At 35.4% G+C, this 10,888-nt stretch overlaps 1 protein-coding gene across 3 annotated transcripts; it reads right to left on the reverse strand.

Moving 5' to 3' along the window:
• Positions 1–295: 295 nt before the first annotated feature.
• Positions 296–10,449, reverse strand: LOC111494412 (serine/threonine-protein phosphatase 4 regulatory subunit 3A-like). 3 transcript variants are annotated; one of them, XM_023144352.1, is made up of 24 exons: positions 10,056–10,438; positions 9,043–9,123; positions 8,788–8,887; positions 8,549–8,633; positions 8,419–8,468; positions 6,736–6,815; positions 6,294–6,353; positions 6,071–6,170; positions 5,907–5,984; positions 5,433–5,500; positions 5,240–5,308; positions 5,082–5,159; positions 4,916–5,011; positions 4,682–4,752; positions 4,438–4,515; positions 3,966–4,059; positions 3,452–3,553; positions 2,550–2,764; positions 2,340–2,454; positions 2,046–2,177; positions 1,858–1,965; positions 1,662–1,774; positions 1,406–1,507; positions 296–1,336 (listed from the first exon to the last, which is right to left on the reverse strand). In XM_023144352.1, exons 1-24 carry the CDS (start codon positions 10,098–10,100, stop codon positions 805–807), a joined length of 2,652 nt encoding a protein of 883 aa, XP_023000120.1. In that variant the 5' UTR covers positions 10,101–10,438; the 3' UTR covers positions 296–804. The 3 variants fall into 3 exon arrangements, with proteins under 3 accessions (XP_023000120.1, XP_023000121.1, XP_023000122.1); XM_023144353.1 differs by having other exon boundaries at positions 1,018–1,336; positions 1,406–1,464; positions 10,056–10,443; XM_023144354.1 differs by lacking the exons at positions 296–1,336; positions 1,406–1,507; positions 1,662–1,774; ... (2 more) ...; positions 2,340–2,454; positions 2,550–2,764 and having other exon boundaries at positions 3,966–4,054; positions 10,056–10,449.
• Between the last annotated feature and the right edge of the window lie 439 nt (positions 10,450–10,888).

Raw genomic sequence — 10,888 nt, forward strand, 5'->3', positions numbered from 1 at the left:
TTTTTTTTTTTTTTTTTTTTTTTTTTTTTTTTTCTAAAACCAATGTTCTCTTTTAGCATTATTTTTTTAAAGTATGTTTATTTTTAATAATTAAACTTAGAAACATTGTAAAAAATATTTTTCTTATATCTTTAAATATTTTACTCTCTTAGCTACCTTTTAAAGACATTGTAAAAAACACATAATCAAAATTAAAAAACTGAAATATATATATATATATATATATATATAATTTGAGGAAGGGGCATGATTTTATTTTTAAAATTTTAATTTAAATGTGCATTAAAAATGTAATAAAAAAACTAACTAAAAATCTGTTAGCTTAATAAAATCCATGTTTCTTTTGGTGGGAGGGACTTGCCCGTCTCCCTATCTCTACTGAATCACATTAGTTTACAAAGTCGAACCCATGGATATAAATATTTGTATACACCCTAACCCTATCTCTTTTATCTTTGGGGTGGGGGGAGGGTTCAAATCAGATAACAAAATTTGATACCAACTGTTCAACTTAAAGCAACCGTTTCTAAACTCGTCATAATAGAACAGCCCGGTGCGAGGATGTTCGAAACGTTCGTTCGAATGCAACACAAGAAGCTTCCACAATCCACCACTGTCAGTACACTACACTATTATACAGCCATCAACTACCTCCTTGCCTTTTGATGCCAGTTCATTCCAGGACTAGCTCCCCTTCGAACTTGCCGATCCAAGACTAGCCCGGGTCCGTTTTTGCACAACGCATATTCACAAGGCAAACGCAAATGGAAGGAACTTGCAATGACCCTGCCATGAAGAGAAAACCTAGGATCCATTTACAGTCATTTCAGGCGATGAGTTTGGAGGAATCAATGAACAGTCTTCTCCATTCAACTGTCTATTTTCTGAAGGATTAAGCAATTGATCAGAACACTTTTTAGAAGAAATTGGTGGCTTTTCTGTATGGTTCTCCTCGTCCAAACTACTGTTGCTATCGATTGCGGTTCTTAAAGCATTCTGATCCTGCCCTTTCGGACTCTCGTGATCTGAACTATTATTCGGATCAATCAAATGGGGCTTAGGTTGCTGGGAGATGGCTGTAACCTTATCAGGCAGAACTGTATGGCTCAATGTTGAACACAAGGCAGCAAATACACCATTACTCATCTTGGGATTCCTTCCCAGTCGCTGCTTTTTTGCCTCCTTGTCCTTGTGAACGGGCCTCCGCTTCAACCTGAGAGTATGTAGTGATCCTTCATCTTCATCCACTGTTTCTGATTGTTTTCGTGGGGGTGGCCTGTAGTTCTCATCGTCATCTTCATCATCATAGTCAACAAGTCCACCACCAGGCTGAGGACTGGAAGAGTTGAAAACAATCAAAAACTGCTATTGTAATCAAATTTCAAGACAAAGCAAACTACAATACCTTCGTGGAGGGTAACTTGCAGCAACTCCATTACATAGAACAGGTAAAGATTGCGATTTCTGTACATTTGAAACAGATGCAGTTGCAGTATCCTCTTCATCACTGATTGGTAATGAGTTAATAACAGCCCGATTTAATATTCTATTTAAAGAACTACGCTAAACTCTGTTGCATATAATGCTAAACATTACCATTTCTGCTTACTACATCGGGAAAAATGTATTCATTTCCTAAAAATTAGAGAAACAATGCTTACCTCTCTCCATTAAAATAGTCTTCTTCTTCTTTCTCCAAAGCACGCTCCTCGATTCTTTTTCTAGGATCTAATACATTAGTAGTTGTGCCTCTTGTACTAAAATCCTCTAGGCACTGCAAATAAAGATGTCAAACACAAAATAGAATAAGTTTTAAAGACAAAATGGGATATTTAAGCAAAAAAAAATCAAGAATACCTGCTCATATTTAACTTTTAGAGACTGGATTGTAGCCAAATACTCAAACTGGACCAACTGATTCCAGAATGAACCAACTATGTACTTAAATAAAGATTTCAGATTTTCCTGCATGAAACACAACCATTAAATCAATGTTCGACTGGAATCATCAGAGACAGCATAGGTGTGGTAGGAAAGATGAAGACCTTGCAGATATACTCAAATAAATCTAAAACAGCAGAGTGGAGCAGATTGTAACGATTCCCATTAGCAATGAAGGCATCTATAATTGGTTTTAGAAGATTATTTTTTATAAAATGATTGACCAGATCATCATCCTGCATATTGACAAAGAAAATAATTCAGTACATTACCAATTTCAATCCGATTCAAAATTGAATCCCTCGGGAAGTGAACGAAAAAGTGGGCTGCAATCTCATCAGTCCAATTTCCATGAATAAATACACAAGATAATTTTAATCTCCACTGGTTCAACTTACATGGCGAGATAAAATAGTACGAACAAACCGAACAGCTGCAACAACCAAGTATTTTTCCTTTCTTCGAGTCAGTAACAACACTTTATCTATGACATTATTCACGAGAAAGTTGCTCCTGAAAACAGAATAGAAAAAAGTAAGGATTCATAACTTTTATTGTTGAGAAAACTTCAATTCTAAGATAATAGAAAAAAAAGGACAAAATATTACTTTATTTTATAAGGATGGTGGAGAACACAAAAGCAAAGCAATTCACAAAGGTTGGATAGTATTTCCGGCTTTACAATGCTCTGATTCTTTAATACACTAGAGCGACCAATTTTGTTGCTCAATGTATGAAGACCTTCTGAAGGGCATGAAACTGCTATAACATCAATTAGTTTACCCAAATGATTCTCGTAAAATATCTCAACAACAGCTTCTCTCTGCAACACAAAAAACACAATATTGCAGTCAATGTAAAGTGGATACAGCGGAAAATTTGCAGGTCTAAATATAGATTGCATCTAATATAAACAGTTAATGACAACTATTTCCAAGAACCTGGTAAAAATGTATACATATATAAATCAGAAACACAAAAATGACCTAATTCAAAACAAACAGACAGCATGGACTTCAATATTAGTTATCCTACCACTGAGACAAAAGGTGAGAAGTCCTATAATGTGGCATAGACAATGAGGTCTTTTTCATAATGCTTCTGAATAGAATTTACAAAATGAGATCATTGTAATTGGCTTTTAAAAGCACTCATGGATTGGCAATTCAACGCAAAGGAAAAGGCCTCCAAAATAGAGCATCAAGAGCTCTTTTCTGACTTCTTGGGAGGAGAAATCAAATAACTTTTTAAAGTATAAAGCCCTCATTGGGTTCTTTTTGTAATTTTGTACAGTTCAGGTCTTAATAATCATAGTACTTTTAAGAACATGCAACCCAAGTATGGACAAAGTAGAGGGACCAATAGTAAGAACATGCAACCTAGGACAAAGTCGAGCAATACGACCTAACTTGAGTTACATTCTAGTTAAAAGATACAATTCAACTATAAGAGATCATTTTGAAATCTTTAACCAAAGTAAACGTGATTAAAAACAGATGGCTAAGCAAACCTGGGCTGCTCCTGATAGCGAGTAGGAATCCAGTAAACATCGAAGGATTTCAAAAAACTGACAGTGCATCTCCTCCCCAAAATCTGTAATCAGGCCTTCAACCTATAGTTTTTTTAAAAAAGTCTGTAACAAATTCAGCTTGAAAAAGGATTATTACATGTTGAGCACATCTAACTTAATTTATGTATCAAATATGCTTATGGTTACTGATCCTACTATGTTCACAATTTCACTCGCATCAAGTTCCCCAACATTTCCAATTACAGGAAGATAAGCACTAACCAAACAAGCATTAAATAAAAACAGGAGCCTTTTCTTGAAATACTTGTTTCTTCGTATTTTTGGTTGGGCTCCTCTGCTTGTGCTGCTTTCGTATGGGCTCTCCTTTTTTCTCTTTTGTATAGTATCAGCTAGAATTTTTTTTTTTTTTTTTTCACTTTTCTTGATGAAGGTTTGCATTTTCATTTAAAAAATACAAGGTTGAAGTCAGACAAACCAGATTAGAAAAACGTACCAATAGTCCTAGGAGTGGAATCCCTTCCTTCCTAACAACATAAGAACGTAGAAGATTTGGATCTTGGTTCAAGAAAAGAATAAGGATATCTGTCCTGCACCCATCCAAACAATGCATTATTGAGATGCCTAGACAAAAAATAAAAATAGGTGGAATAAAACAGAAGACAAGTGCGTTGATAAAAAAATTGAGTAAAGAATAGTCAACTAGCCTTTAAGGCAAACTTTTTCCTTGTTGCGGAAAACCTAATTGAATGGCACATTCTTAAAAATGTTCTTAATAGAATGGTCAGATGAAAACCTTAAATTGTTCATTTATTAAGAACCACAGAAATTTGCAATGAATAGTACGAAAGAGTTAACAATGTAAGAGTTCCTTCTTAAACATAGATTTGTAGAACAAAGTAATAAAAATATTGTTTATGGAAACATACTCGAACAATACCAAAATTTAATCAGAAGGTTGACATTACCCAGTTAACACAAACTTTTTATCTGGACTTTGTAATACATCAGCAATGACATCAAAAATTCCCTCATTCATAAGATCCCTGCAGAATTTGTAAGTTCACAATTTGAAACAGATCAATGAGAGGCCTTAGAAAACAGAAACTGGTAGTTGTCAGCATCTTAAACTAAAATAGAAAAATAATTAAAGTCGTAGGGTTTGATTATTTTCAAAAGAAAAGAATAATTGTATATCATGCAGTATGGTACCTAAATAACCTTAGCTGCTGAACCATCTGCAAGTTTTTGCTTAAACTGCAAAACTCATGCAAAAAATGTACCTAACACAAAGAATATCGATGTCATTTCAAATTGACTCAAAATATACCTCAAGAAATTGAGAAAAAAATTATAGCATTGAAGACAAAAATCGTTGATTGAACAATATCATGAGAAAGCCAAAAATACAGTAAGGGAAAAGATAATGCGTAGAAGCAAAAGTACCAAATTCTTCTTAGACACTTCAGAGGTTGTTGGCAATTTCAACTTGACAAACAACTCCTGGATAAATGTATTGTCATCCTTCAACAAAGAGACGACCTACAATGAAACCTGAAGTTAGAGTGTGTACCATGTGATCAAAAACAAGCACATGGTTCCAAGAACCTACCAGCGCATTGTTTGCATGGATGATGGAATTTAGATTTGCAATTGTGGACTCGTCCAATACTCTAGCCAAAACAACATCCTAGCAAAGCAATCCAAGGTAACAGCACATTAACAACTAGCTCAACGGATAGAGAAATTGCATCTACCAAAGACCTAAACCTTTAGATAGCCAATTCTGTATGTTTGGTGTATCTTCGACAAGACCAATGGATCCTTGATGGGTATGGCCTACAAAAGTGGAAGTAAATAACGTACAAGTAAAAACCTCCACATATGATAGCATAATGAGACCCCTGGGCCAACAGTCCTATGCTCTCATTTTTAAATATAGACAGCTAGGAAACAGCATTACCTCTTTGAAAATGACGTGCTCTTTTAAGAAGTTACGATGATGCTGGACATGGTCTACCTCTGGATCATCTAGCAATCACATAAAAAATAGAAGAACGAAATCATTGAGGGTAGTCCCCTAATCCTATATCATATAGGTAGAGCAGTATAAATAGGTAGAGAAATTAGCATAATATAGACTATTTATCAAGCCCACTTTTCAGACAACAAAACCAAAGACGTAGAATAAAATAAAACAAAAGAGTACAGAAAGCCTCAACCCACGTCAAGAAAGTTACAAATACCACCTTCCAATTAGCCAACGAGTAGAGAGTTCATAATCACAAAACGTCTAGAATAAACTGGACCAAAACAGTGCAAGGAAAGCGAGATAAAACTAAATATCCACTAGTGTGCAACATATTTCTACTTTCAATATAAAGAAACAGTTATAAACTTACAGACAATCATCAATTGAAAAAGTAGCAGAGCTTACATTCTAGAGAACCAATGATGTCCATGATTAACTCATCTCCAAAAATTTTCTCAAAGATCTGTGAGCTATTTAGCATGACTGCATTTTATTCAAAAAATTAAATATAAAAAAATATAAATAATTGCTGGCAATAGTAGTAAATAGAACCGGAAAAGAATACTGACTGATCCCTCTGACTATTTTATATATCATGTGAAGACCATCTAGATTTTCCAAATCTTCGCAGATATGAAATATGTCCATCAGCTTTTTGAAAAAATCTTGCTGCATTACGAAAAATTGTGGGTCAAAATACTCATTCTTGTTCATCCAAGATAAAGATTTCATACAGAAGTCATACGAGAACCCAAATTGACATGAAAAATCAGAAAGTTCCCCAAATCTTACATTGGCAACTATGAGTTCCATTAACCGCATTTGATCTGTAATCCCACTTTCAGTAACAATCTGAACAAAACGTATCAATTAATATGAAAGGCCGTCCACATCCAAATAGTCAACAAGATAAGATAAATCAGGGGAGGAGGACATCTATCTCCATAAGCCAATCACTTTGAGAGTATATTTTTTAAATTGTTTTATGTTTTCTTTGAGGGTGCAGGAAGAGCAAAAAAAATAGAGAGAGAGAGAGAGAGGGTACTCTGAGAGTCAGTTTTTCAAATTGATTTATGTTTTTAGAAAAAAAAACAAATCTACAAAAGCATGTTCTTGTAGTTGCTCATTAAAAGTTCAACATGTTTGGGAGTGGTTTCTAAAACAATTTTCCAATTTGGTTAATTGCTTTAAGAACACGTTTTATCTAGTTTTTTAGTATTACATTCACACTAACCTTAAGTATTAATGGCAGAGTCGATAGCTCAATTGCAGGCAACTCCCTTAACTCACTGTTCATGCTGTGGAACGTATCATCTGGCCATATAAATGAAAACAAAGAATTACAGAAAACTAAAATCTGCCAATATAAATGCAACTTTCTGTTTATAAATTAGCCACAATTTTGGTAAGAAACCAAGCGTGCACATAATGATTTTCATCTCAAAATTGGAACTCTAAACAAAGAAAGGAAGTCATGGGAGTTCCAACTCATTGCCATGATACCTAATTCAAACAAATAAAAACAGTGTTCCACTCTTCCTCAATTTCACAAAGAAACACATCCGTTCATTGATATTTAGGAAATTAAAATGCTACAACACCTTTTAGATTTGAAACTAAATCTTTCAAATTTAAACATTCAAATACTGACATGAGATGAACACAAAAATGAAACCTCTCTTAGGAAATAATTCCTTTTCAGCCTTCTCATAAAAAACACATAACATCCCAAACCTTGAAAGTGGAACAAAGCCTATCATAAGTTCCTACTGGAAGAACGGTGAAAGAACATGCGAGGAAGGTTATCCCCACCTTCAAGACACAAAATACAGCAACTCCAGTTTAAAGACCAAAAATGACAGGTTTTCAACCCTACCAATCGGAGTGAATCTTTCCAAGAAGACTAGCCATGGAAAAATATTCACCTTTCTCTGACTTCCACGAAGCTAACATGTTAGGCCTCCTACTAAACATGTACATACAAGAAGGCACATGAGGAGGGAGAGTGGGAATAGTAATTTGTTAGAAAATAGTTAGTGAGTGGACCAGAGAGAATGTTGTAGATTTGGTTTGTCTATTTTGTGAGATATTGTACTGGGAGAGAGGGACACTCTAAATCTTCCCTTGACATTTACGCTTATTGAGCTTGTCATCCCATCTGATAGTTCCAATAGACCACAAAACTCACCCATCTCCTCATCCTAAAATTTCTTGTGGTAATAATTCTCCAAGATCTCTCATTTTCATCTCATGCACCAACTACCACTGAATCCTAGCTGTCTAAATCCTGATAAATCAATCATGGTTCACTCTCTGATGACATTCATAAGATTGTGACAGATTTACAAGTATTCTTCTAATTGCACAGCACTGACAGAAAGCAGAAACCAACAAAGACAAGAAATAGATAAATATACTGAAAATTAATTTTCCAAGGTAGTTAAGTAATCAGTGTATAACAAAGTACCTGCTCAAATTCTATATTACAAACAATATTCAGATTAATGTCAGGTATTTGGTTTAGAGGAAATGGAAAGAGAAACAAAACTTTTTTCCTTAATAAAACTAAGCATACACTACTAGACAGATTAAAATCTTCATTTGAACAGTGAACTACAATTTTCTCTTTAATCCTAAAAAGGCCAAAGGTATACTTCATGTTTTCAAGCCTAGTAACTACAGCCCTCTTCAGTACATCGGAGTTTTATGTTTTAAGCTTTGGCATGTTAACCTCCTACTATGTACTAAGTTCAAAGCAAGTTTTCCACTCAAGAGCCAGAAATCACCTCAGTAAATGTAGCCTCCACTCCATAACAGTAAATCTACAACATTAAGTATCCTATCATGATACATGCAATGCAAAGAACAAAATCGAAAACGCACAATGGCAAAAAGCCTCAAATAACTGGGTACTTACTGTTGAGAGAATTAAAATGGAGATTCCTTTGCGCATTGCAGATGTGATCCCTAAATAAGATGGGCCAACTTTCAGCTAGTATACTTGGGATAAAACATTAAGGAGTGACAGGCAGATACTCAATAGTTACCAAATGTATGAACATCCAGTTGTCTCCTGAAAGCTAAGAGCTAACTCTGTAGAATATTCTGGATCTCTCCAAGAGATTATGGTATCTGCATATAAAGTAGCTGACTTTGTTAGTGCTTCAAAAGTCAATACAGCCCAACATTCAAACCAACCAGGAATTCAAAATAGTGCAGGTACACATTGCAAAGAAGACTCAAGTTGATGATACTGCTAAAAGTCTACAAGAAAAGAAGGAAAAACCTTCTTGCTTTCTGTAAATGTCATCTGAACTAATACGATGTAGAAGTAGAGTCTCACTGTCTTCTTCATCAACAACACACAATCCCAACTCCTCCGATCTCTGAGTAAAATTGAATTTACAGTCATATCACTGAAGATCATGTTAACTAAACTTCTTTGAAAGATTGCACAGCCTCTTTTCTATTGTATTCTCTTCATCGATAGTTCAATGTTTCTTAACTAAAACAAAGAAAACGGGGGAATTCAGTCACTAACCTCCAAATAGTCAACAGTAACATGCCCTGTTCCTTGATCATCCCATTTTCCATCATCATTCAAACGATATACTTTGACACGCTGAAATTTGAGAGTATAAACGATAAGGATAAAGTACAACCTCTTGCAACAAATGAAATAGATAAAATGTGTTGGCTGTTTCAGAAAGCTGAATTCATGTTGCTAGGAATGGGGACCCATGAAATCAGTAACGTGTTTGTTTTATTGGCAGGAGTTGGAAATTACAAGATTTAAAGCTTTGAATTGACCAATAAATTTATTCACAAGTCAAGCGCTATCTCATTGTTTGAGAAAACTGAGTTACCACTATGTACTGTGCACTAGGAGTCCTTGTTCTGATAGCTCTACAATTATACTTAATGCCGTTAAATGCAACTCCAGTTAGTGCTAAAAAATTACACGATATGCTTTGAATTGAAGCACTTTCAAACTTCTTTTTCTTTTTACTTTTTTTTTTTATTCCAAACGTCGTCCCCACTTCACCCTACGAATACCCATCTCTTAGTGTAAACTTTTTAAATAATAAAATATACTATTTAATTATTTTGACAACCCTTCAGCGTTTCTAAGCAGCTATAATTTCTCAGATCCTTTAGGTGTTAACTATTCGCACACACTCAAAGCTTCGCAGATAGCTTCAAACAATAAAACTTAACCCAACCGTAGTCCAGAATAAGTAACTAGAAAACAGTACTTGCTTCTTGGACCGTACTAACTAAAGAAATAAACTCTGGGTTGCAGAGCAAGTTAAATTTCCATAAATAGCCAGTCGATCGATACAGTTACTCAAACAAACTCTCCAACGTAAGCAAATAAACAATTAACAAACAAATTGTACACCAAAAACGTACAACACGCAATACCAATTAAATAACAGATAGCAACATTCAGAGACCAGCATCGGCCACGAAATCATAAGGCTAACCACATGTCTGCGCCTGGCAGCACTCAGTGTCGAAGTACCGAGCCTCCCAATATAATAAACAACTCACCTGCATAGAATTGGAGGTCGCGGGAGATCTATCTGGGGCGCCCATACCAACTGCAGCTAAATTGACTCAACTTCAAAGGCAGTGTTGAAGTGGAGTGAACAGCAACGGAGATTGGTGCATGGAGAATTAGGGTTTTCCAATACAACGAAACAGGGAGAAGAAGAAACAGAATAGAGAGCAAGTATTTCAGTGAGAGTTGAGAGAAGAAGCCCTAAACGCCATGGACGAAGCACTGGGAGCTTTCAATTGCTCGTATTTCGTCTGTGTTCCTCTGTGTTCCTCCTCCTCCGGTGTTTTTGTTTCTTTCCACTTCTCGAGCCGTAGGAAAGATGGAAAAATCATCTCACATATTGGAAATAGAAACAGGAATTTTCAGTTATGCCATTCATTTTTCATAAAATAACAAACGGACCACTTCCCCAATTATGATCCCGTAATTTTACGCGCTCTTTTTTCCCCCTTTTACGCGCTCTTTTTTTCCCTCTTACGCGCCCTTTCGTTGCCGTCTGCCGATTAAGCTTGGAGTCGATGATGGAAAATGTTTTGCGATACTCCAACCATATTATCTCTACTCTCTTGTAAATTAGTCTTTTTTAAGTCTTCCTCGAATGAACTCGATCCAGAGCACACTATCTATATGAAAGCTCGTTCACCTGTCGAATCTCACGAGAATTTTGCTGATATGGTTAAGTGAAATACGCAACTTTAATGCCATTTGTTTGAGCCAATCCACCCAATCAATTTCACTGTATCTCTATAGTGATATGATATCCTCCACTCTAGACATGAATCTTCGCGTTTTTGCTCGATTTACTTCAAATTGTCTCGTACTA

This window comes from Cucurbita maxima, unplaced genomic scaffold (genome assembly GCF_002738345.1).
Source record: "Cucurbita maxima cultivar Rimu unplaced genomic scaffold, Cmax_1.0 Cma_Scf00020, whole genome shotgun sequence".
In the NCBI taxonomy this organism is placed as follows: Eukaryota; Viridiplantae; Streptophyta; class Magnoliopsida; order Cucurbitales; family Cucurbitaceae; genus Cucurbita; species Cucurbita maxima.

Excerpts from the sequence above, each read along its gene's own strand:
- LOC111494412 (XM_023144352.1), bottom strand. The coding sequence starts at position 10,100 with ATGGGCGCCCCAGATAGATCTCCCGCGACCTCCAATTCTATGCAG. Across the intron at positions 8,634-8,787 it reads CATTTACAGAAAGCAAGAAG|ATACCATAATCTCTTGGAGA; the intron begins GTTTTTCCTTCT and ends CTTTATATGCAG. Across the intron at positions 1,966-2,045 it reads TATTTGAGTATATCTGCAAG|GAAAATCTGAAATCTTTATT; the intron begins GTCTTCATCTTT and ends TGTTTCATGCAG.